Source organism: Neomonachus schauinslandi, chromosome 5 (genome assembly GCF_002201575.2).
Source record: "Neomonachus schauinslandi chromosome 5, ASM220157v2, whole genome shotgun sequence".
Taxonomy (NCBI): domain Eukaryota; kingdom Metazoa; phylum Chordata; class Mammalia; order Carnivora; family Phocidae; genus Neomonachus; species Neomonachus schauinslandi.
Genome location: NC_058407.1, coordinates 45,503,555 through 45,529,975, shown reverse-complemented (window position 1 = coordinate 45,529,975; position 26,421 = coordinate 45,503,555). Strand labels below are relative to the sequence as shown.

At 41.2% G+C, this 26,421-nt stretch overlaps 1 protein-coding gene across 3 annotated transcripts in view; it reads left to right on the top strand.

Annotated features, from left to right (window-relative positions):
- The first annotated feature begins 12,466 nt into the window (after nucleotides 1-12,466).
- The window catches only part of LGR5 (leucine rich repeat containing G protein-coupled receptor 5), a 126,091-nt gene continuing 112,136 nt past the window's right edge, over nucleotides 12,467-26,421 (top strand). For all 3 annotated transcript variants that reach the window (XM_044914758.1, XM_044914757.1, XM_021678587.2), the window contains exon 1: nucleotides 12,467-12,696. In XM_044914758.1, the coding sequence (XP_044770693.1) occupies nucleotides 12,485-12,696 (212 nt within the window). In that variant the 5' untranslated portion in view covers nucleotides 12,467-12,484. The remainder of the gene's footprint in view (nucleotides 12,697-26,421) is intronic.

Below are 26,421 nucleotides of genomic sequence, written 5' to 3'. Positions count from 1 at the left end.
CAGCACACGTAACAGTTGGTCCTTTAGCATCCAATAGTCTGTGTGTGGGGTGTGGGTGTGTGTCCGCGTCTATATTTTGTCTGTGTATACATACACATACATAAATATATATAACCCACTAGGCAAACACATTCCTTTTATAGTACCTCACTAAGTTTAGTTTATACATCAAACTAGAATTTAAGCCTTAGCAATACGCTGCTACTCTTTTTCTTCCAAGCATTACCATTCCTGCTTCTCTTTGGGGGTAACAGTGATTTTTCGCAAAGCAGCCCCTTTTTGGAATGATAATATGTACAAAAATTTAAGTTAGAAGTCAGGGAGCAGCTTCCCTTCTTTCAGTAGAGTTTTCAACAGAATGAAAACAATCTATTTCTTCTTCCTAGAACCTCGGCGAAATAGCCAAGAGGGAAAGAAGTCACAGGGTATGTGAAATTCCCTCACAAGTTCTTTATTAACGACATTTATTTTGGATTTTCATATTTGGTTTTGTTTTTATTATCCTCTAGTACTTCAAAAATTCTGATCCTTATAAAAAAGCTATCCTAGAGCTCTGGCCAATAAATTGGCATAAGATTCTATGTTCTACTAGCCAGAAGCATTAACTAAATATTATTATTAGAATAAATGTTTTCTTTCACTATTCTACATTTACCAATTAAGGACATGTTCTTTTTAATACTCTGCTGCATACACCTTTTAAATTATTTCTGTTGTCTTACCCACATTATGTAAAATAAACAAAAATTTTACATTTTAAACGGGCTTTTGGTGAAAAATTTTACCTACTTCAACAGTTTCTAAGGAAAAACAAATTAATTTTAAAAATTATATTAATTCCATTTTCCATTTACACTTCATAATAAACTAAATTGTTTCTTTTTTTTTTTCTTTTCAAAGTGGTCCCTTCTTTTGGATTTCTCTGCATTTCCAAGGTCTGTGATGTTCACTTTTTTTTCTTTGTAACTAATGCACCTATTCCTCTGAAAGAAGACTTGCCAGATTTTTGCCACATGTTCCGTTTTGGGGTATGAGCAAGGCTCTCGGTGTGAAGGTTGAAAAGCATGTGGAAATGGAATAAAAGCATGTTGTCAAATGTTTTGAATTTCATGGAAAAATACAACCTTTTCGACATCTTATATGTAGACAAATCCACAGTACAAAACATTAGAAGTCAACATTTGTGTCCATTAAAAATTGTCTGAGGAGCGCCTAGGTGGTTCAGTCGTTAAGCATCTGCCTTCGGCTCGGGTCATGATCCCAGGGTCCTGGGATCGAGCCCCGCATCGGGCTCCCTGCTCGGCGGGAAGCCTGCTTCTCCCTCTCCCACTCCCTCCTCCCCCTGCTTGTGTTCCCTCTCTCGCTGTGTCTCTCTCTGTCGAATAAATAAATATAATCTTTTTAAAAAAAATTGACTGTCTGAGGTGAAGGGGCACTAGAGTGGTCACTCAAGATTTTTTAACACTCTGTAGAAAACACTGTTCTTATTCTTGAAAGATTTCGACTTAGTAAGTATCTAAGGCAGTTCAGCTACTCAGCATAGCTACCTGTCTCCATTCTGAAGACAACACACCCACCTTTTACAACACTCAAAGCAGCCTCAAAATTAAGGTGTATAACACCCCCATTTATCAATATGATTCCTTGCTCCATTTTCTTTGTCCATTTGCTGCTAGAATGAACTTGCAACCAACAAGCCACCACCACCATTTTACAGCTTCTTGAGCAATGGAAAAATAAAAAGAAAGAGAAAAAACATGCCTAATAAAAAAGGCAGATAAAAAGTAAAACCGTACCACCACTAATTGAGAAGCATAATAATTGTGTTACTGTTTGGTGTTCACTTCATCTGTCCATGAGAAGAACTGCTAAGCAAATTAATGGTATAAAAACCATTCTAAGGAATGTAGCTCATTTTTGCATGAGATTTTATTTTATTCTTTCACTGGTAAATCTTGTTTCTCAAAAAGATCATTCATGACACTCAGGTCAGTTTGTAAACAAATATTTGTGTGTGTCTGTTTTTAATCATTGTCTGCGACTTCCACTAGACCACTAGCCTTAGGAGGCCAGATTTTTGTTCTACTCTGCATTGTATGTTCAGTGCCAAACACAGTGCCAAGCCCAGAGTAAGTTCTCAATAAATATTTATTCAACAAATAAATAATTGTCCCTTTTATAGCACTCCGTGCCTAGCATACTTGAGTCCATAATAGTGGCTAATAAATTCTTACTGAATTGCATTAAGAGGATAGTCTTGAGGGAGGTGGTTTTGGAATTACAAATGTATTCATTAAAATCCTGAAATAATAATTGGAAGTCATTTGTAACTTTCCTTCAGGCATATGCTTAATTTGACATAATTCTGCTAAACCCAATTCCTGTTGTAGTTTTCTTTTCTGTTCGTGCCCTAAATTATTAAATGCATCTCTTTTCAGCAAAACACATGACTCACACTTTTCTTTCCCTCAAATAAATTATTCCTCCAAGTTTTCAAAATTATTAGAGGGTGTACTTATATCAAGTTTCCATTGATTAGTAATTAGTCTTGATGTTGAAAAACTAGGAGGATTTAAATGTAGCTACAGACTATTATCAACCAACCAGGTACTAGTTGCTTTATAGCCATATTTATTCTGAATATTCTCCTGGTTAAGTGACTGAAGAAAACCTTGTTTCAAACCATGTAGATGAAGTAGTGATCCACTAACATCTGCTTCATGCCAACTATGATGTACCTTTCAACAGACACAAAATGCCCATAGTATCTGACAATGGGCCTCCCCACCATCCTGGCCACAGCCTCTCTGGGCTTCCTTCCCATTTCCTCTCTGAACCGCTCCTTCTTGGTTTCTGCCAACTCCTCTTCCTGACTTCACCTCTAAGTGTTGCTAGTCCTCAGATTTATTTTCTCTTTCCCTTCTGTCTGGGAAGCAGCATAAAGTAGGGCCTAACAATAGCCTGCTTAAGGTCAGATCCCAGATCTAACACTTCCTACTGTGTGATCTTGGGCCTCAGTTCCTTCAACTATGAAATGGGGGTTTCTATGAAGTGGGGATGTTAACAGTACCTCTCTCATTGGGTTGTTAGGAGGATTAAATGAGATAATATCTAAAAATGCTTAGAACAGTTCCTGACAAGTAGTTAGTGCTCAACAAAGTTTAGATGTTTATCTACAGTCTCTTCTTCCATCATTTCATCAGTTCCCACACTTATATCCATCATCTTTCAATGACAGTATCAACCATGACCACCTCACGAACCAAATTCCCAAACGTAAGACATCTACCCCTGCCTTCTCTCTGAAGCACCAGCCTGAATACCCAACTGAGTCTTGGGCCACTCAAGCTCAACACATTCAAATCTGGACTCTACTTCCCCAAATCTGCTCATTTTCAAATAGCACCACCTTTCTCCTAGTCAGCTTGGAAACTTCTCTATTTTTGCATTCTAGTTGGTATACTGGCACAGAAGAGTGCTCAGTGAATATACACTGAGCCAGTGGTCCTTCTGCCACCTTCTCCCCTCAGTGAGCTCCCCGCCCGGCTGCCCAAGTAAGCCTCCTAAGGAATAGGTCCTTCAGTACACCTCTTGTACTCCTCTTGTAACTGACTCATCAAACATAGAATGCCTTAGGAAACTATATTATGGCCCACAATATAAAAAGGATTAAGAAGAAAGACATTTTATAAAAATAAATATTAAAACAGATTACTAGGGTAATATATGAAGCTCAGTACCATCAAAAAAATCTTGGGGGGGGTACATTACACCTTCAAAATGCATCAAATTTCAGTCACAGTGTGACTGGAAAAGCTCAAGTACAATAAAGAACTTCAGAAAAAATTTGCCAAAAATATTTGCCACCGTAATTGATTAGGATACCGACACAGTTCCTGAGTTTTTGGTTTTTAGAGCCCTGCATCCAGTCTATCATTGGGAGAAAGCAATATAGAGAGGCCATTGCATCAAGCCTGTGATCAAGAATTTATGTCTGGCTCAAATCAAAGAGTCCACATCAAGAAAGATTTGAAGCTGCAAAAGTACATGTTATAGTCAGCACCTTGCATGATTTTGGGAACTTTTCTCAGCTGCAAACTCAACATATCCAAGGTTAAATTTACGATCTTGTTTTCAAAGCCCATTCCCTTTCCAGGGCTCAGAAGCATGACTTCAGAGTCCAGTAGACCACAAATTCAATGTCATCTCTGCCACTTATTGGCAGAGTGACTCTGGAAAGTTATTTAGTTTCTCTGAGCCTCATTTTCCTTATTTGTTTAAGAGGGGTAATAATATTTACCCTACAGGTTGAGAAGAATAAATGAGAAAAAGAATGTGTTTAAGTCACTTAGCCCAGCACCCAGCACAAATAAGGACTCAAGAATGGTAATAGTATTTTGCAGTAAACAATCACCATCTATCTACCCAATCTCCCAGGTTAGTGAAAACAGAGATGTTACGGCTGTTCTGTTCCCTGGAGTTACCACAATCATCAAGTTCTACCAATTCTGCCCCAGGAATATCCCAGAAATCTAACCGCTGCCTCCTCCAATGGCTACTACTATATACTGACTGTTGCCTCCTGATCAAATCTGCATACTCCAATCAGTGGTAACTCCCAACGCCTGCTCCTACCACTCATCTCTGACTTCTCCAACAGTGCCCTGTGTAGACACTAACATTCTGTTTTCCCGAAGATGAAATATGATGATGTCATTCCCCTGCAGTAAGCTGCCTGGGCCCCTGGTTGCACCAGGATCAAGCCCGAGCTTACTAAGATGGCATTTAGCAACCCCCCTCTCACAATCCCCCTGCCTTGGTGGATCTCTCCAGCTTTACCTTATGCCAGTCTCCCAAGCCTCACATGCGTTCACCCTAAGCTAGACCACCCTAACCATCATCTAAAGATTACATTTTATCCCCATCCAACTCCCAAGGATATCCTTCTGCTCTTCTTCACTTAACAAATTCCTGGTGCCCTTGTCTGTGAAGCCTTTCTCCAAGGCAAACTTAGGTGCCCCTCCTTTTTACCCTAACTGCATTGTCTTCGTCCCTGGATATTACATCTTGCATTTTAATGATCTGTTTTCCATGTCTGTCTTCTCAACTTAATGGTAAATTACCTGAAAGCAGGTGCCATATGTATTTATCCCCCATTCCCAGTGCTGGGCATCTATCCCACATGCAAGAGTTGCTTTTGATTCAATACATTCTAATTAAAACTAGGAACCAAGGCTTTACTAAAACTGAAAACAGGTACACTAAATGTAACTCAGACTGTTTCACTAGCAAATATTCCTAACCAAGGTGAACTCAAAATTTCATGATATGTTCTACTCTCATGTGAAACCACAGTAAATGTTCAAAGTCCTCATGTCATTAGCAAAAGAAAAAAAAAAGTGAAAGACCTATTTGCCACTTTCTATCCTACCATCTCTATAGAGTTGAACAGACTTTCGTGAGGAGAAAACTCTTAAGAGTTCAGAAACTCTTACTTTCCAATCATGGAAATCCCTTATGGTTACAACATATTAAGTGCTTACTGCATGCAAAGCTCTGTAGTGCATTAGCCCTCGTTCTGCTAACAGCTGTACAAATTTGGTAGATACTATTTATTTGTCCTCATCTTGCAGATGAAGAAACTGGGCCTCAGAGATGAACTTGCTCCAAGTCCCACAGGTTGTAAATGACAGAACAGAGATTTGAACCCTCGTCTCTGAGAATCCAAAACCCACACTGCGCCACTGCCCTTCTCGTAGGTGACCCAACCAATGACCCTCATGCTATTCCGCCCACTCCCAGCAATCCTGGCCAGAAGTTAGGGAGAAAATGGGAGTGGGAAAAACAGAGAGACTGTAAACAAAGGAAAGTGAAGGTTAATAAGGAAATGAAGGGGATGTCTCTTAGAAAATAGATATTTCTTGAAAGTGCAGTGAGACTTCTTTCTGCCAAGTACCAATCTAAAATCTATGCAAAAGAAGAAAAATCTATGAAACTCAAAATCAAGATGTTAGTCCTCATTAAAGAAAAATTAAAACAAACAGGCTCATTTTATTAATCCACAAACCTAACAACACTCAACAAAAGGTTTCTGTAAATTTTAATTGCAGCAATCTGGACAATGTTTTATTATGACTCATTTAGTTGAACCACAATGTTTGTGCAATATATTTTGCCCTGCTTTATGAGATTGTAATTGCAGTGAAATGCTACTATGCATACTCAATTAAAATACACCAGACTTATCAAAATAAAGCATTTTGGGGAAACAGCGTTCTCTGTATTTATTTTACTCTACAAATCCTGCAAATCCATAAATTTGCTCTTCTAGGTAAGCTCTACAATTTCTTCTCCTTTTACTATTTCTAACATCTCTGGTTTTGCTTTTCTGAAATATGCTTACCAACTGTTATTTATTCTCCAGTGTTTGACAGAGCTAACTCCTAATATATAGAATGTTTTCTACTAGCCTTTTCCCAAATACTCACCCAGAGCAGAGACAGGAGGTTCTGCCCGGTACTCTGCAAAGGGCAACGTGGTCAGTGAGGGCCACTGACTCCCCTGAGCGACTTCCTTTCTCCTCTGAGTCTTGTTCTTGATGGTATGGGTTCTCATATGCCTTTTTTGTCTTCCTTTTTCCTCTGAAAATTGTTTAAGAAATAAATATTCCAAATATAAATACATATAGGTCCATAATCCCTTTGCCAAAAACGTCAGGGTCACAGAGGTCGCCAAATGCAGAATTTTGGAAATTTTATTATTTAAAATTTAAATTTAAAAACTAAACCCCATATATTACATAAACTCCCAGTGGAAGCCGGGCTAGCACCCTGCAATCAAGGACATCAATATTTCTGCAGCAAACTGAGTGAACAGTAACAGGAAATGTAAGAAAGAGAGACTCGCATCCGTTCGGTTCAGATTGTGCCACCAAATTTGTTTCAGAAAACCTTTCTCTTTGCAGAGCTCTTGGGATTTCAGAATTGCAGATGAGGAGTTGTAGGTCTGTATATACTCTAGCAACAGGCCTTGGGGGAAGCAGTTCTGGGAAGAGGAACCTGTTAGCACCTCATCATTTTGGAGTAAGGCCTATGCTCTGTCTGAGCCCTGCCATTTAAATATGAGCATGTGGACATGGTAGATGGTTAAAAATCCAAAAAGTATACTTCTAAAAAGACCAGGAAAGGATCCATCATATTGGGCATATGGAAGAGTTTGTCCAGATGCTAAGGTAATATTTGGCAGAATTAAATAAAGTGTGTGAATAACCAGTAAGAGCATTTAATTTGAAGTGTTTTGTTATCTTTTCCTCATTTATTTTACTCTTCGTTTGAAAAGAAAACCTCTCCCTGGTTCACATGTGAGTTTGATTGGACATATGCTCTCAGGAAGCCCGCCACATACCAGTAGAACCATGTTCATTATCATACATGAAATAAGACAAGAGGATCAAAATGAGCTAAAGAATCAATAATATAGCACTGTCCTTTCTTTTAGCATGTTGTGAACATGTGGATATATTTAAAGGTTTCTTTACGTTGGATAATATCAAAGACAGATCCACTTGATTTTATATAACAGGCTGTTCCAAAGTAATGAACTAGCTGAACTAATGCTTTCTTGCAAAATAAATAATTCTGAAAGAAAATAGATCTTTATTCTTAAATCCTCCTCCCTTCTCAATTAATTAGATTTTGTTGGTGAAAGGAAGTTAAGAAATTCAGCATAAGCCTGATTATATCATGAATGTAAAATGAGCAGGGCAAATAATGGGCTCTATACTCTTTCAAACAAGTTAAATAAGCCCATAATAGCCCACCAGTTGTGTAAACACTATTTCACTATACTTGTAAAAGAAATATTGACTTACCTGTTAACTAAAATTATCCTGGCATGCTTCAACCAAGCTTATTAGTAATTCTTGTGGTGTACATGAATGTTTTTAGTGGTGGACTTTTATCAAAGATTAAAGAATTAGGAAATCATCCATTTAGCAAGCCCAGAAAGTAGACACGTACCAGATTGCGCTTTACCAGAATCGATTTTAGGACCTTGCAATCAAAGAGTCTGAGAAGTAATAAGTGATTTAAATTCTGGCATGAGATCTTCCATTACATACCGGCTCGTTAACACTGAGATACCTTCCAAAATCATAAATAAGAACATTTCACCTAGACAAAATACTAAATGAATAGCCTACTAGCCTTACTATCACAAGTAAAGGTATTGTTGTTTTGCTCTGACATCTCACCAGAATGTATTCCTGTGAGCCATCAAGAGAAAACAGAAATGTATATATTTAAGAGGAAAAAGCTTGAATATATACTTGCCCCTACTCTTCACATAAAAAGCCACCATTCTCTACTCCAGCTGGTTTCATTGCAGTCCAAAAGACTATACTTTTCTTTAAAAAAAAATATGTGATGGGGTCCCTGCCTAGCTCAGTTGGTAGAGCATGCAACTCTTGATCTTGGGGTTGTAAGTTCAAGCCCCACACTGAATGTAGAGATTACTTAAAAATAAAATCTTTAAAAAATAAAAATTTTTTAAAAATGTGAATTTCTTTCTCAATGAAATGACTGACAGTAAACCCAAGATCTTACCCAGTTTAAGTCTGTGTGTGTGTGTGCACGCGTGTGTGCATGCGTGTGTGTGTGTGTGTTTGAGGGTGGGAGTGGTAGTGCTTAGAATTCTCAAGGGATTTGGAAAAGAACTTAAAGTCTTAAGACTCAAGTTAGAATTTTAGTTCTATCACTGACTTGCTGGTCTCCATTAGGAAAACCGCTTGCATTTCCTATTCTTAAAATTGGGGTAAGAATAATACCTATCTCTTAAACTTGTTAAGAGGACCCAGTGAGAATATGAATGTATAAAGAGCTGAGTTGATGCTGATGTTTATTATAATGCAATTTGAGAAACTGATCTTATAAATTAAATGGTATTTGCCACAAAACAGACTACTCCTCAATGTCCTTACTAGAAATTTTTTATTTAGTGTGCAAGGAATTTGATTTGCCATATTCTCATCTTTATTAGTTCAGATAAAATGACTAAGATACATGCATTCAGGCAATACAATTACCATTAGCCAAATCATTCCTATTTTCAACCTATATGATTTCTATCTTTTAAGGTCTACAAGACCTTGGGGGTTCATCTGGTCACTCTTAAATGTCCACACTTCCTGCACTTTCAGGTTTTTACTGAGCATTCTTGCCTATAAGTGATCACAACTAAATCCTCACTCACTACCTCAAACAAAACAAGACAAAATTGATTGGTTCACCAATTTGGAGGCAATGGGTAGAAATAGTCTTAGATCCAGGTGTTTAAAAGATAACCCTAGGATTTTGCTTCTCTCTTTACTAATGCTAATAATGTCCAGTGAGTTTCCTCTACAGCAGAATAACAGCACCCCTGACTCTAATTTTCCTTGTCCTTAAACTCAAGAAGCCAGAGAAGATCTTCTCACCCCAGGGTCTATGACAATCCCTCAAACAGATTCAGATTTCATTGCTTGGGTCATATACCTGCCCAGGGGCAGGGAGGTAGAACCACACGATAGCCCCTCCAGAATCAGTTAAAGGTTCCCAAGAAGGGTGGAGTGTTCCCACCAAAAGGAGAGAGGGGAAACGTTGGCATGCAGACAGACAGGTAGATAGATAGATAGATAGACAGATAGATAGACAGATAGACAGATAGATAACAGATGCTCGATATACCTGGCCTCATTCAACACAGCTGTCTACCCCCATTTAACTGAATCAGAAATCCCTCTACTCTACATGAACTTATTAACAAGCTTTAAATCCTGAAAAGAGGAGGAAAGGCACTAACACAGGTTTGAAAATCTATTCTGCTCTAGGCCGAGTTCCAGACATTTTCACATTTAGAACAACGTAGGTGAATAATTACCCGCCTTTTACAGAGAAGGTAGCTGAGACAGGTGGGCTCATTCTGCGCCTCTGATCAAATTGCCTGAAACTGGCAGAACCTACATTCAAATCTGGTTCTGCCTGATTCATTCTACAACTAAAGTGTTATGCTCTTTTCAACAACCCTGAAGTCAAGAAAGTATTGCCAAAAGTTTTTAGGCAGGAGGTGGACACAACCATATTTGGATGCCTGTGTTGATAAATCAGTCAGTAAATATTTGTTAGGTTGGGGTCACTACTGTGAGCTTCAGTCCTAGAGGTAAAGATAAGACAAATGGCCTAGTCCCTGCCTCCAAAGTTGTCACAATAAAGTTGGCAAAACAAAACAAATATGCTTTCAAGAAAACCTCAGAACTAAATTTTGTGGTATTTACAACATACTGTTCAGTGAGACTCGTCTTCCGTGGGATTCCCCTTCAGACTGCAAGCTCCATGCCGATAGCTAACTTCCCCTCAGGTTGCTGCTGCATCATGATCATCGTTGTTCTACAAATAGTGGTTGCTTGATGATTAATGCAGACTGCGGTCATGGGAGGTTTCATAAAAAGAATAAATCTTGAGTTGCACTTACAAAATAAGTAATCTGCGGGAAAGAAAAAAAGTGGGAATGAAAATAGGCAATTAGTAGGCATTCTATACATGTGGAAGGAATGGCTGGGAGAAACAATAATGTGGGAATGAGCAAAGTGATGGTAGGGGATGTGGTGTGCATAGGGATAAGTGAAGAAACAGTCCAGAACCGGGCACTGCACTAATGTCCAGAAACCAGGCTTAACTCAGAGTTTTCAGCAGCCTCTGTCAAATTTTCCAGTATCTCTGGGCCACACAGTTCCTTTATTTGCAAAACAAGGAGGATGGAGTTTCTAATTCTTAGCCACTCTACCCCTCCATCTAATCCAGAGAATCACAAACTTGCAAATGATGGGATTCACCCAAGAAAAGGACATGTTCAGAACACTCATTTAGGTCCAGGTACCTATATTAATCATAAAAGCCCATTTAGCCCTGGGTACCTATATTAATCATAAAAGCCCATAAAAGCAGGTGATCAGCCAGGTGTGGGGATCACTCCTTCACCGAAGGAGGGTAAATACATCTAACAAAAAAGAAAAACAACTTCCCAATTGTAAAATTCTGAAGTTTATACGGGAAATTCGGTGGGAAAGGCTAAGTGGAAGAAGACTAAGAGAGGCCTTGAGAGCCAAAAGGGTTCTCCACCTTCATGAAACAAGGAGGCATTGTACCCCAGAGAGAAAATTGTGCATTTTTGTGAGTTGATGTGACAGGCTTGGGCTGTCACCTCTTTCAGCCACTCTGTCTCGGGTCTGGAGACGTTTGACTTGTTCCCACTGAGGCTGTCTCTCCAAGAAAGCCCTAAGTCCTTCTCCTCCTTTCTCCCCTAGTTTCACCCTAGGGCACTTGCTGAAGTGTGTGAGAAGACACATTCTGCACTGGTACTCGGCAAAGGTTCTCCCAGAGCCCCGTGCCTCTTGCCTGGGGGGACGGGGGTGGGGGGGCTGCACTAGAGCACCCTAGGGGCACTTGGCAAGAAAAGGCCCCTCCCTGAACAAAAGCAAACAGCCATCTGTCTGTCCGTCCGGTATTGTTCTACTAAAGGTGACTTTCCAGGGGATCCTGAAACACTTCAAAAAAATAGCCACTTCGACTTCTCGCCCCAAAAGTTAGGAAGGCAGAATTGCAGTACTTGCTCACGAGCCGTATTCATTTAGCCATTAACCCGGCACTTTGATTTGAAGGCAAAAGCGAGCTATACGGTGTGCTGTGAGGTATGGATCAAAAAGGCCACCCATCGTTCGCCCGGGAATGCCTGCCTCCTTACCCTGATAACTTTTTCTGGATTGAATTTTAGTCTTTTTTTTTTTTTTTTAATCACTCCATGTATTCCATCCATTATTTAAAGGGGGCATGGAGGAAGCGTGCTGCATCCTTCGGTCTCTGCGCAGCCGTGTGTGTCCCTCAGGCAGGTCCCTTTCGGCTCTCGGCTCTGGGTCGCCACGACGCACAGGGGAATGAGGGTGGGGGGTCGCCCGGCCCTCACACGGTGCTGAGCGCCGGAATCCGCCCGGCGGCGGCCCAGCCCGAGCGCCGAGAGCTAGCCTGCACCTCTCGCCGCCAGCCGCCTCCCAGCCGGCGATCGGGAAAGGAGGGAGGGGGCCGGAGGAGGGAAAGTGCGGCCGGGCGGGGGGTGCCTGGGAAGCCGGGCTGCGCTGACGTCACTGGGCGCGCAATTCGGGCTGGAGCGCTTTAAAAAACAAGCGTGCGAGCGGAGATGCTGCTCCACACCGAGCAGGCGGCCTGCAGCAGCAACGCTCTCTGCCCCTGCGGCGGCTGCAGCCAGGGCCGCTCCGGAGGCCCGCGTGGCGGCAACGGGCACGACCCGGCCCCGCGGCGCTTATCCTCGGTGCCCCCGCCGTGGGGCAGGAGCGCGGCGCCCAGCGCTGCAGGCGAGCGCTAAGCGGCCGAGGCCCGCGGCACCCCGGACGCTGCCCTCCGACCGCGGCTCGCTCCAGGCCCCCTGCCCGGGCACCATGGACACCTCCCCGGTCGGCGTGCTCCTGTCCTTGCCGGTCCTGCTGCAGCTGGCGGCCGTGGGCGGTTCGCCGAGGCCCGGCGCGCTGCTGCGGGGGTGCCCCGCGCACTGTCAGTGCGAGCCCGACGGCAGGATGCTGCTCAGGGTGGACTGCTCGGACCTGGGGCTCTCGGAGCTGCCCGCCAACCTCAGCGTCTTCACCTCCTACCTGTAAGTGCGCGCCGCTCGGCTCCGGGAAGGGGGCAAGTCGGGGGAGACCAGCCCGGGGGTCTGGAAGGGACCGGGCGAGTTTGCAGAGGGCATCTTGGACAGACGTGTTTGGGCCCCAGAGAAATGCACGTGTCTCAGGGTGGGCACAAGCGCACTTTTCGGGCCCGCAGAGAAACGGCTTCAAATGCAAGCCCCAGAAAGCGCTAGTGCGTCGCAGCTTCCCAGTGCAGCTCTAGGCTGGTCGCGGGGCTCCCGGTTGTAGGCATTTGCTTGCAGTGTGGGCATTTGCACCCCTGAGCCTGGAGCCTAAGGGCGGGCTGCCCAATTGATCCCTGCCCCAACCTCCCCTCCGCGTCAGGCCGCGTTCCACGAAGACACGGGCTATAAAAAGTTTCCCCGAAAGAGAACTCCAACTTGCCCAGCCCCAAAGGAACTTACTCTGCACCCCTTGCACGGACGTGTGATGTAACCTTTTTCTTTTCTTCTTTTCTTGATTTCTTTCTTTCTTTCTTTCTTTTAATGAAGTGATTAAAATGTAGCAACCGCAAACCCTGATTAGAGCTGCCAGAACGTTATCTTTACCTTTGGCTGCCCGAGCCGCCCTTTGAAGTGTCCGCGGCCACGGTGTAATCTTTAACCATGTCCTCCTCCCGGGGAGGAAAAGGGAAGTGGGCTGAAGGCGGTGGGGCTGGTAAACAGCGACGCCGACTACCCGGAGGAGACCCGAAGCTCTCTGTCATCCCTCGGGGATCCTCCTCCCCCACCACAGCCTCCAAAGCCCCAACCGCGAAGACGAGGCTGCGGCTCATTTCATAATTTTGTCTCTGGAAAACCGAGGCCCGAAGGATAACAGGTGGTTGGGTGGATGAGGTGACCCAGGAGGAACCCGATTCTCGGGGACCAAGGCGACTACTTCCCCAAACCCATAGAGTGTCTGCGGCTCGGTTCCTTCGGGCAGAGAGAGACCAGGGTCAGAGCCACTCTGAAAAAGGGGTCACGAGGTGGTCACAAGGTGACACGTTTAGGTTTTAATTCGAGCCACAGCCGTGAGCCCACCCCAAGCCCACGCAATCCCAATTTCGGCTTCTCTGATGTACCTTGGCAGGAGCGAGTTGGGATGTTTGTGTGAACTCGTTCTCTCCTCTGTTTAGTTGTTTTCTGGAGAAAAGAAACATGGAGAGGCTTGCACAATGCCTTCCACTAGATAGTGATTCTTTTTCTAGAGACAGAATGAGAAAGACAAAAAAAAAAAATTTTATTTGCTTTAATATTGCGTTGAAATTCAGAGGGCACCATCCTGCTAGATTTTAGTGTTAGATGGCAGTCCCCTTCTCATCTACCATAAAACTATTTTGGGTGCTTTTCTTTACTTGAAAAGATTATAAAATTATTTATTTCCCCACCAGGTTTTCCTCCAACTACACTCATTGCGTGTGGTAGTGATTTGTTTCCAGTGGTGGAAATGACCATTCTCTAAGAATTCACATTTCTTCTTCCTCAACAGCTGTCTGTACTACAAAGTGACATACATGCTCATCCCCAGCCTCTGGTTTAAATGCTAAACTCATTGTTTCAAGAATCATGTGGTCTTCTGTATAGTGAATTTTTGAGAGCAGTTTGGTAACTGCACTTAAGAGCCTGGAACTATTCTTCCCCCTCACCCTGAAGAAATTGATTGGATACAAGGGCGGTGTGCAATCCCCCCAAACACTGATAATTTTAATCATGCACTTGTCATAAGACATGTTTAAGAATACAGAAAATAAATTTATGAGTAGTGTCAGGATGCTTTTTTTTCCCCACTTGAAAGAATGAACATTTGTTAGGCTTCTGTTGCTAAAAGTTGGCATCAAATGCTGTTTCAGATTATTTCCCACATACCTCAAATGCATTTAACTGTGTCCTCCCTGTGTGAGGAGATCTTACTGCCACTGTTCCTTATCTATCTATCATTATAGATAACCCCTCGGAGTTAAGATAGCATTAGGAAGTTAATTGTCATCTTTTTGTCGTGCTGTTTGATGACAGCCTTACTCTGGCCTAAGGGGAAATTTTCTCAGTGCCCTATAAAATCTTAATCTCGAAGTGTCTGAAAAGTGTCGCAGTGAATGTTAAATACTTGCTTCTCGTGGCCAACATGTCAGGCACCATGAGTTGCTGAACGTAGAAATCAGTCCTGAAGTAAATAACCAAACCGATGTTCCTCATAAGGTGCAGTTTCAGAATTTGGTCTCCTTATAGAGTACAAAATGTCAGGAGCCACGGGATGCCCTTTCTTGGGGGTGGGGGTGGAGTTTGAGGGGTTGAGGGGCTTGGAGTTTTTTGGGTTTTGTTTTTACAACCACAGGAACTCTGTGCAGACATTAAGGGTAGATGGTGCCCTCTTTTGGTTACACCTAAAATTATCTGACCATTTCTGCCTTCACTTGTGCACTCCTAACCTAAAAGAGAAATTTTTATTTACTCATATTCAAATAAATGTACAGGTTTCCTTATTTTAAGAAATAACTTCCCTTTGCTCTTGAAAGAGACCACGAAATTATAGCCCCATACTGCTGGGGCCCAGTCGTAATTAAACTTTGGGGAGAACATCAAACTCTGCCAAGGACTGACGTGGGTAAAAAGGCAGACTACTATCTTTTATTGTTTGTAGTAGGTTATCACCATTTATTTGAGTCAAATATTATCTCTTCATCTTCCTCCCCTACCCACAAAAGAACAAGCATTTAATTTTCTTCAAACAGATTGATGATGGCAAGTTGCCGCTGGACACATTTGGCAAATGGACTTGCCATCATCTGATAGCTGGCTAGTCAGACTGATAGGTAAAGAAGGTTTCCTGAACCTCTTCATATAAGGCAGGAGCTATTTATGTGCAGTTTTATAATCTTTGTTCCCCCAGAAAAGCTGAATCTTAAGCCAGTCTAAACATTAATATTAATTCTCTTTTCTTACTGAACTGCATTCCCCAGTAGATCTGTAATTGGACCACTGAACATGGTGGAAACACTGGAAAATCTCAATCTTAATCTTCTCCTTCTCTCTCTCTCTCTTCCAGTTGTTTTGGGCTCTGATTTCACAAAATAATAAATAGGCTAATAAAGCTCCCTCTGCATTAAAATAAGGAAAACACTAAAGTTGAGACATAAAAGCAGGCAGTAATTGTTTGCAATGTTTAATACATCTCAATCTACCAGTAATGATCTGTCAGAAATAAAGTAGCTCTAGCAGATAATCTTATTCTAGGTAAATTATTTTAATGCATGAAATGTGGACATTTTTTGCTAATTGGGTCTTAAAAATAATTTCCCCTATGCTACTTAGATATGCCTTTCATCCAGATAGAAAAACTAAATCCTTATGAACATCCTAATATAGTTTTAGTATAGAAAATATACTTTTCTTGGGGCGCCTGGGTGGCTCAGTTGGTTAAGCGACTGCCTTCGGCTCAGGTCATGATCCTGGAGTCCTGGGATCGAGTCCCGCATCGGGCTCCCTGCTCGGCGGGGAGTCTGCTTCTCCCTCTCCCGCTCCCCCCTCTTGTGCTCTTTCTCTCACTCTCTCTCTCAAATAAATAAATAAAATCTTTTAATAAAAAAAAAAAAGAAAGAAAATATACTTTTCTTTATTGATCTAGAACAGCCATTTTATTTTTAAATGAACACTGAGTTTTTCCCTGCTGTTGCTTGAAGACATAAACATTTCATCCACAAGCAAATTCATGAACCAAAGGAACCAGGAGAATGAATTTTTTTTTAATTTTTGTGTAGCTTGCTTACTTTTCCATATGTAACTTTATAACAAAATTTAATTTTACACATAGTTAGCAAAACTGGTATTAATAAAAACTGATCAAAACCCTCAATTATAACTAATTAAGTATGGCCCTGGTGTCATACATATGTTTTAAGCATTTAAGATGCAGTTTCAAAATTAAAGAATATTTTTAGAATCTTCTTTGAAATGGTTTAATATATTTCTGCTTCCCTGCAAGCAAAGAAAAGTATTTTAAATCAAGGAAAATGTTTGTAGTTTAGAAATGGTTACAAAAGCCTTTAGCTGTTATAACAGTCTTAAAATTTAGATCAATTGCTGAATGTATGCAGTTTGCTCCACAGATTGCTCTCAAAATTCATTGAAAATAGAATGATGTCAATGACTTTTCTTCATTTTAAAGAAGTTCTTTCTTTTTCTCCAGGATTCCCAGGGTTGTTTTAGTAGTGTTTTTGTTATGGGGGCAATTACTGAAACTCATTGACTAAATTATTCCAAGTGATTTTTTTTTTTTTTAAGCAGTGGTTCTGATTCAAACAATTTTGTGGCATAGATTTAAAGTAAATATTTTATTGACTATGATCAACATGTGCATGACAGAGTTTGTGTGACAAGAATGAAGTTTTACATATAAGAAATATGATCTTCAATCAGATCTTCAATCTTTTCTTGTCCTTATGCGTTTTCTTCAAAGTAAAGGAGCTTTAGGGTGCCTGGGTGGCTCAGATGGTTAAGCGTCTGCCTTCGGCTCAGGTCATGATCCCAGGGTCCTGGGATTGAGTCCCGCATCGGGCTCCCCGCTCAGTGGGGAACCTGCCCCTCTCTCTCTCTCTCTCTCTCTCTCTCTGTCTCTTATGAATAAATAAATAAAATCTTCAAAGTAAAGGAGCTTTGATAACAATCACAAATGAATTAGAAGATTGGAATTAAAAAGAAGAACCCATTTGTAGTTAAATAAAATGTATTTTGATAATGGAACCATTCCCACTTGGATGTGTTTGAAGAAGTTCAAAAACACTAAGTTTTGGTCTATGATTTCTCATAGTTAAATTTTTTAACTGAACTGTTTGATTTTTTTTTAATTTCCAAGGCATCTGTCAAAGGCATAGAAATAGTATCCATGTAAGCGATTAACCCCAAAAAGCTGTCATATAATTAAAGACATTGCAGAATATTTGTAGTTTTATAACTGATACCTAATAACTACTGACCTTAGTAAACCATTTTTTATGTTTTTTCTATTAAACTCATACATGTAAGTCATTTTAGCTATAGATTGAAGTATGTTTCCAATTAATCCAAATCATAATGCCATATGATAGAAATGAAAAACAGTAGTGAGCTCTGCATTGAGCAGTTCTGTGGAGTAATTTTTTGTTTTTGTTCAGTTATTTATATAAATTTAGAATAATGCTAAATGGTACATTTCCTCATAAACACCCCACAAGTGGATATTTCTGGCAAATTGAATTCTTCATGAGAAGGCAGGTTCCTTCCTATGAGATTCAACCTCTTCACTCCTGTTGCAATGTTTTCCTTTACAGAGTCTCATTTTATAGCACAAAGATGAATCAGACTTGCATCAGAGCCACAACTGATATATTACATACCAAAGAAAACAAGCTGATTATCTAGTCCTGTTGCTATTTTTGATGTCTCTTAGCAGAATTTCACGTGTTAAATGTATCCATGAGTTCTAACCTCCTGCAACTTTTATATTCCCGTATCTTTCAGCTTCAATCCACATTTTTATCCACTCATTATAGATGCCAACTACAACACTCAGTTTCACCCAGGAAACTCCTTTTCTATGGAAAAGGGAGATACTTCATAGGCTATAGGGTGGAATTTTTTCATAAAAATTTCATAATTCAAAATTAATTTTGTTCTCTAGAGGTTAAGAGGCAGGCCCATTCTTGGAATCCCCGGCATGTTCTCCTGCCTCTCCCAGTGAATGTTTTTTATTACATTGATCAAGCCCAATGGAAATGCCTTATTTGAAACTGGTAGGTAGAACAACGTTAGCCATTTGATTTCACGTGATGGAATTACATTATCTAGTGGTAATACTAAAAGACTGTTAACAGGGTGTCCGCCATAGGAGAAGAACTGTTTAAAAGATGCTTCACAAGCTGAACTCCTTCCTCATACCTTCAAATGTTTATTACCCCTGTTCTCAGTGTTTAAGTCTGGGATTGGAGAAGCAGAAATTTGCTTTGAGAGGACGCAGAGGAACTGACCATGTCCATGAAACGGTCTTCCTTTTAAGGTCAAGTGGAATAACACTCCAGGATGTGATGATGAGCTCTCTTTCCTTCAGGGTTTATCCTCCTCACTGGACTTTGAGCTCCTCCAGGGTAGGAAATTTTCCACTTTATAACACAAGTGTCCACCCCAGTGCCTGACACTTAAGGGATGTTCAGTAAACATTGACGGTGTGGGAGTGAATAGAGTTGGCGGAGCCAGCTGCTGAAATCCCAGTGGCTAAAAGAGGCCCGTCTGCATGTAACCGAACCAGGCAAGGCTCTCTGCAGCTATGTATGGCCCAGCCCCACTTCAAATACAATTAAATTGTATTCAGCTTAAAGGATGCAATGAGTTGCTTATTTTAACAAACACACCATAATTTACATATCTAAATCATTTTATTGTAATAACAGCTGACATTTGTATTGTTCCCCCTGAGTACTAGGCATTATGCTAAGTCCTTGACTCATTCATAGGCCCCACAAACACCCTGTGACACAGATACTATCATCATCCCAAACTTGCAGGCCTGTCTGCTTATTCAAGGATATTTACATTGCTCAACGTGTTTTGGGACCTCTCTGAAATTATCTTCAGAGCCAGTTTACCAGAAATACAAGAAAACCAGCCTTCTAATTTATAGTTATGCCTCACAGTAATTATAACTGGTGCTGAAATATTTCAGCACATTTTTTTTTTTCAGGAACACAATTTACGAAGCCCTAATACCAGAAATATTTCTTCAACTAATTGGGAAATGCAGTTTTTAATTTTCAGTAAAGTGAGAATAACATTATATAGCTAAGGGCCAATATTTTAAGTTTAGTAGATATCTTTTCATATATCCATTTTCTTACTACCACAGAAACAATTTTTCTTGTCCCCAAGTCAAAGATAAATTGTGGTAGCTGCCCAAGTATCCTAAAGAGTGATCAGTTGACTAATAACTTCCAAGTCAAGAATAAAACTCTTTTTTTTCTATGACCAGATCCATGTGTCAAATAAAGCAGCTGAATTCTTTAGAACTATTCCTCAATTCAGAGAGACATGAACTTTCTTAATAGGCAAATTTTGAGTTTGTATTCACCTTTAAAGCTGATAAGATGAATTGATGTCATAAAGGTTGCCATACTATCATTTGATTCAGAATGGAAATTATTTCAAAGTTTTGTCTGCTAATCTACCTGTAAACTGTGCATGGTTTAACAATTAGGCCGGTGATACAGACATCTGTGTAAATTAGAAATCTGGATAAATCAGAGAAGAGTCCCCCCCTTTGAACAAAGAAAAACTCTTCCTAAACTATCTATCCTATTTCATCAGTCTTTCATTTCATTTGCTGCTGGAAATCTCTTGCGTGTTAACCATTTATTGTATTACAAAGTCAACAATATGAAAAACCAATAGCAAGCCAATTAATTATAAATTATATTCGGTATAAAGAACACCTCATCAAGTAAGAATTGATGTTTAGAAAATGTAGGACACGTATGGATATAATCTCTAAAATCTCCTAAAACACCACTCCCAACTCCAGTTTTGTTTTAACATTAATAAATTTTTTTAAAAGATTTTATTTATTTATTTGACAGAGAGAGACACAGCGAGAGAGGGAACACAAGCAGGGGGAGTGGGAGAGGGAGAAGCAGGCTTCCCGCGGAGCAGGGAGCCCGATGCGGGGCTCGATCCCAGGACCCTGGGATGATCATGACCTGAGCCAAAGGCAGACGCTTAAAGACTGAGCCACCCAGGCACCCCTTAACATTAATAAGTTAAAATTATGCAGCAGTCACTTTCAGGGGTCTCATTTGTGAGGTATACACATTTTTTCTGCATTCATTTTATCCTCCTTGCCTTCAGAAGGAGCTTGGTTTCGTCTTCTAACAAGGACTGTGGTTGTCGGTGGGGAGGAAAGCAATTCCTTTCCTGCACACACACGAACACCCATGGCACCAACATACCAGTAAGAAACGGTTTCCTTTCTGCCACTTGCTCTGTGGAAATGACACATAACATTGACATGGCGTGGCCACGGAGAGCCAACTCTTTCAAGGCGAGAGGCTGAGGAGCTGGCTGTGTGAAGGCACCTTCAGTTTAGTTCAGAAGCTGAAATGCGAAGACCATTGCCCTGGCAAAGGGAGCCCCCCTCCCGCCGGGAACGTGTGCACGGAGCTGACCTTCCTCATCATCTGAGGAAGCTGAGATTAAGCTTTCTTCAAGTGGTCCCTTGTTAGCCCAGCCTTTTCCCCAGTGTTGCTCATCTTTCACAACTGGAAGCCAAGTGTTTCAAACTGTTACTCAATTCTGCAGCCAAATTCCTTTATTTCCTCCTTCCTCCTCCTTTTCTCCCTCACACACACACCACACTGTGATGGCTAACCTTACATTCGTGCCTTTCCTTCCTTTCCAAAGTCGACACTCAGAAAAGAAAAGAACCTAAGAATTTTCATGTTTCACTAAAAAACTGGTAAATATTTTTGTGCTTCTTTTTTCTTGAAACTCTGAAGAAGTAGAACAGGGACTCTACAAAAGATGTCTATTTGCAAAAATAACCTGCCTTTGATCAAAAAAGCCGCAAAAGTGTACTTCTCAGGGAAGTAGAAAACCACACATGATCTCAAGTGGAAAAAATATAAAGAATTTGCTGAATTTTTAACCTTAGTACATAACAAAGATATTATTTTAAAGTTGGTTGGTTAATGTGGGCTGTGTTAGAAATTTCATTGTGTTGTGTTTGGGTTTACCCAATGTTATTTTAATGAGTTTATTGGTTCAACACACAAAACACCACGTGGCACTTGAAGTTTTCAGGTTATTAATTTTCGTGGGAGGCACTTACTTGAAGGAACTCTGTTACATAATCAATTGGTCTTTCAATCTATCAGCACGAAATAACCTTTCCCTTTTTGTATACATATACAGTGAAGATTATTTGGTTATAAAAAACAAATAAAATTTTCCGTGGAAGGATCATCTATTTTTTGTATATATATTGAGACTTTGGTAATAAATATTTATTTCACAGTGTTTGTTGAATGAATCTCTAGAATGAGTTTGGCATCTTCTAGTGAAGACCGAAATAAGACATCTTCTTCCTTATTTTCCCTTCAAACTTCCTGCCCTGAAGGGACCCTTAGCAGAAAGGCATGCCTACGTTTGGGTGGTAGACCTACTCTATGACCATTGGAGTGTCAACTGCCGCATAAAGTAAAGCCTAGGAAAAAATGCCAAGAGAGGTGGAAAGACGAAGCAAGGAAATCTGCTACCCAAGAAACAGTGCGGGCAGGACTGAGAGACAGTGAGACCTCTACTAGGCCCCCTGACACAGATGTACACTTCTCCTGTGTCTCTCGATCCTTCTCCATCCCTGGCTTCCAGATAGTATCAGAAGACTGGAAACATGCATTTTCCTTATCTCAGACACGTCCCCCAGGGCTTCAAACTACGAGATGAAGGGAAGTTTAGAGAGAAGAGTCTTTGGGATTAAAGTATTAACTCTAAGTGCACCGAAATTGAGGTCTTTGATTTGAACCTGGGGAAGCCACATCACTCTCCCTGCGGTGGGAGAACCGCACTCACAGCAGCCCCTTCCCTCGGCAGCTGTCGTACTCTGGGGCTCAGGGCAACGGAGGAAGTTCAAGATCTTTTTTCACTGAGTCTTCTTTTCACTTCGGGTAACAAAAGGAAATCCTCCTTAAACCAGATTCTCCCAGGGTGTAAGCGTATCTCATTTGAAGATCTCAGAAGTTTGAGCAACATGGTTCACTGACAGTGAGTATGCACCTTCCACCTTACAGCTGCTGGTCATCCAGCGTAGAGTCCACTTCCCCACGGTCTTATAATCCTGACAAGTGTTAGGTGGATACCGTCTGGTCCCGAATGACTAGTGGGTAGTAATTTGAGGCACCCTTTCCCTTAGCTGTAGAAACGCCTCAAAACATAGTTAATTGTATATTGGGGAAGGAAAGGCTAATTTTGATAGATTGATGTTAATGATAATACCAATTCACAGCTTGTGTTAGTAGCTAACTACATGTAGAGTATGGTTCTACCTTAAAGAACTAAAGATAATCTTTTATCCACAAATCACCAGCAGGACTAAGCTGTATACCTAAGGTCACATTACAGAGTGCAAAACTGAAATTTAATCATGATTGCTAGAGCATTACCCTAATTGCCCAGGTAAACAGAATGAAAATCACTTAGATAGGTTGCCGAGGTTTCTGATGAGTCAGACGCTGTGTCCACCCATGGGATTTAGAATGTGAAGCACCTTGGAGGTCACCTAATCCAACACCTTCATTTCACAGATGATGAAATTCATGCTCCTAAGAGGTAAATGACATTCCCAAAAGCACATGGCTGGAAAAGATGGAGTTGGAGCCCAGCTCTCCTGAGAACTCCAGCTGAGTGTTCCTTCTTGTCATTTTTTTGTTCCAATGCCAGATACTCAGGTGAATTCTAAAAATCCCAGTTATCTTTCTAGATGTTGCCAAATAATCCTGTTGCTTATGCGTGCTATATACGTAAATATATGTGCCTGAATTTTAACTGTATTGTCTTTTTTTGGCCCATTGTAGATACAGATAAAGTGTCTCTGTATCACCTAAAAATCTGCAAAACAGAAGGAAACAATCAGATTTAGTTTGAGGAATAAATAAATAATTTCCCAAATGTCTGTTCATAGTAGTTAAACATGTGTTTATTATAATTTGAATTTCATTTGTGACCTTAACTTGACCAAATTTAGATTGTCTTCGTGTCTCTTGAATGTGCTCCCTTTCTCATCTAGCACTGAAACTGCATTAATTCAGTCTGTCTCCTCAATTTTTGCCTGGATCACCGTGGCAGCCTCCTGTCTTGGTTTCCACAGACCCTCAGGACACACACATTCCCTACCATCATGCTAGTTTGTCTAAGATGCAACTGTGGCCATGTCTCCCTTATATGCAGTCCTTCAATGGTTTCCTAGGGCTTTCATGATAAAGTTTAAATTCTCAGTCTGACCCACAAAGTAAGCTTCTCTTGCTTCATTCCTCACCTGCAAACCCTGCGGCCAGCTCCACAGACTAGCCCCTCCTGCTCTCTTCACTCCAGCTGTATGCAAGTCCACCTACAATTTCCATGTTTCCTTCCTCCAGGTGTTCACATGTGTTGGTGTCTGCTTGGAATCCCTTTCTTCTTTTTCATTTTGCTCACTTCTATGAGTCTTTCCATACTCAGTTCAAACATCCACCTCTTCCGGAAAGCCTTGTGTGACCCACCACTCTAGAAACCGGTCTCTGATGGTTCCTTATCATGCTGAGCCCACCTCTGTCATAGAACTCACCACACTTGACCACCATATTTGTCTGCTTGTCTGATCTGCTTGTCTGTTTTCATTACTAGATTATGTATACCCCTTGAATTACAGATTTTCTTGGAGCAAAGAAGACTCTCCCTGGGATTGAGATCAGAACACACAAACCCTGCGTTGTTTTGTTTTCAGAATCCCTGTGTATTAATATGTTTTTCATTTTCTGCATTTTGTGATCCTTTGCTCTCTTGTGGACTTGCTGACCCAGGAGAGATGGTCTCTCTTGGAGCTATCTAAAATTCCTCTGCAAGTGTGCCTTTCATATGCAAACCAACCGATCCAAGGCCCACACCCCCACCGCCTTCATTATTGGGCTCTATTGGGCTCTTACAAGGCTCTTACACTCTAGGTCTATATTACCTATTCTAATGACCCCAGGGCCAGGTACCAGACGACTCTGGACAGCCCCTGCACCCCCGAGCCTGCTGAAATTATTCCAACTAGCCAATTCCTAGCCTGCTTACCCTGTCTGTTCCTTCACATGGAAACCACAATGAACGCTCATGCCCATGCTTTCCTCCCTCTCCTTCTTCTTCCTGACTCTGGTGTTCGCCCATGTGACCCTGCATGGCCTGATGTACCCCCGACTCTTGGGAACTGTGAGTAACAAACTGTCTTTTCACTAACAGTTGTCTCTTGATCTATGGGCCATACCATACCTAAACAACATTAAAACCGACATTTTAAAACACCCTCTGTCCTTGCGTGCCAGTCCCAGGGCATGCTCCAGGGAGAGTCACTAGGCGGCACTCTCCTGTTTCCCTAAACTCTACGGGAAATGCACTTTTCTACATCTAAAATACAGGGCCCCATTTTTCTGGCCATCAAATGTGTAACAGAAAGTGAGACAAGCTGGTATAATCTTATATTGTGATAGCAGAGAGGTCCTTCCCTCTACACTTGGCAGACTGCATTGTTTGTGAACTCCCAAGAAGGAGAGAAAAAACAATTCAGAGAGTGCTTTTTGCCCCCAATTTCTCATTTGCCCCTCATAACAGACAGTAAAAGTTATAATTATCCCTACTTTGGAAGTGAGAACAGCTTGACAAAGATCACAGACCTATCTTGAGTAACCTTGGCAAGTTACTCTGTGTCTCAGTTTCCTCATGTGTAAAATGGCAACAATCGTGATACCTCCCTCACAGGATTGTTGTGAAGATTGGTAAGATCATACATGTGAAGCACTTTGCATAATGCCTCATGTGTGGAGTGCACATTAAATGTTAGGGACTACTGTCTCTGTTGCTGATGAAGTTGTTGTTAAAACACTAAACCCATGCTTTTTTTTTTTTTTTAGATTGTATTTATTTAGAGAGAGAGAGCATGAGCAGGGGGAGGGGCAGAGGGAGAGGGAGAGAATCTCAAGCAGACTCCACACTGAGTGCAGAGCCTGACACGGGGCTCGATTTTAGGACACTGAGACCATGACCTGAGCCGAAATCAACAGTCCGACGCTTAACTGACTGAGCCATTCAGGTGCCCCTAAACCCATGCTTTGCAAATACAGTGTTGCCTCTTATTGCTGTTCCCCAAAATAGTTAAATCCATTGCCCCAAAACTTTATAATTTTCATTAAACAAGATTCTTTAGGTAAAAGAATAGGGGAAGCAAAAAGAAGCAGCTTCACATGAATAGTGTATCACCCAGCACCTGTTTAAGTTTAAAAGATTCTTTCATCTTTGATCCTTGGTATCAAATAGATAAAGGATTCTGTGTATTGAATGAAGTCTCATATTTTCACGTGGGTGCATAACGTTGTGTAGACACTGCACAGACCTTCAGGGTGGCTGATGACTGAGCAGACGCTTTGTCACCGATTGTGGGCCAGTGGCCTAATGGTAAAAGCCCACTCTTCAGACAGGGTTCAATGAATGGCCCACAGTTTGTGGTCCTGGGCTGAAATTGTTTTTCTCCTCTCATTTTCATCTCACCCATCCCCACGGTTTTTCCTGAGTATGTAGGAAACAATCAGTTTGGTCACTTCTTGGGCTCTCAGAAGCCCAATCTCAGCAGTTGACTTACTGTAGCAGCAGGTGAGAGATGATGGATTTAGCGGGGGGCAGAGAGGATATAGGGAACCCAGCTTTTTCTCAGAGCCAGAGATACACCCAGGAAAACTACATTTTCAACACAACAAAAATGTGTTTGATTTTTTAAATGTATTAACGGCAGAAAAAAATAACTAGGGGAAAAAAAACATATAAGGAATAGGTTTATGTCTATCTGAAAATACCTTCAAAAGAGGTGAATTTCCGTGAGGAATTACGGTAGCTGTCTTTGAAAAAGAAGCCGTTAGTTCAATGCAATTGCAGGAAGGATCTTTGCAGTCAGTGATGACAACGAGGCTG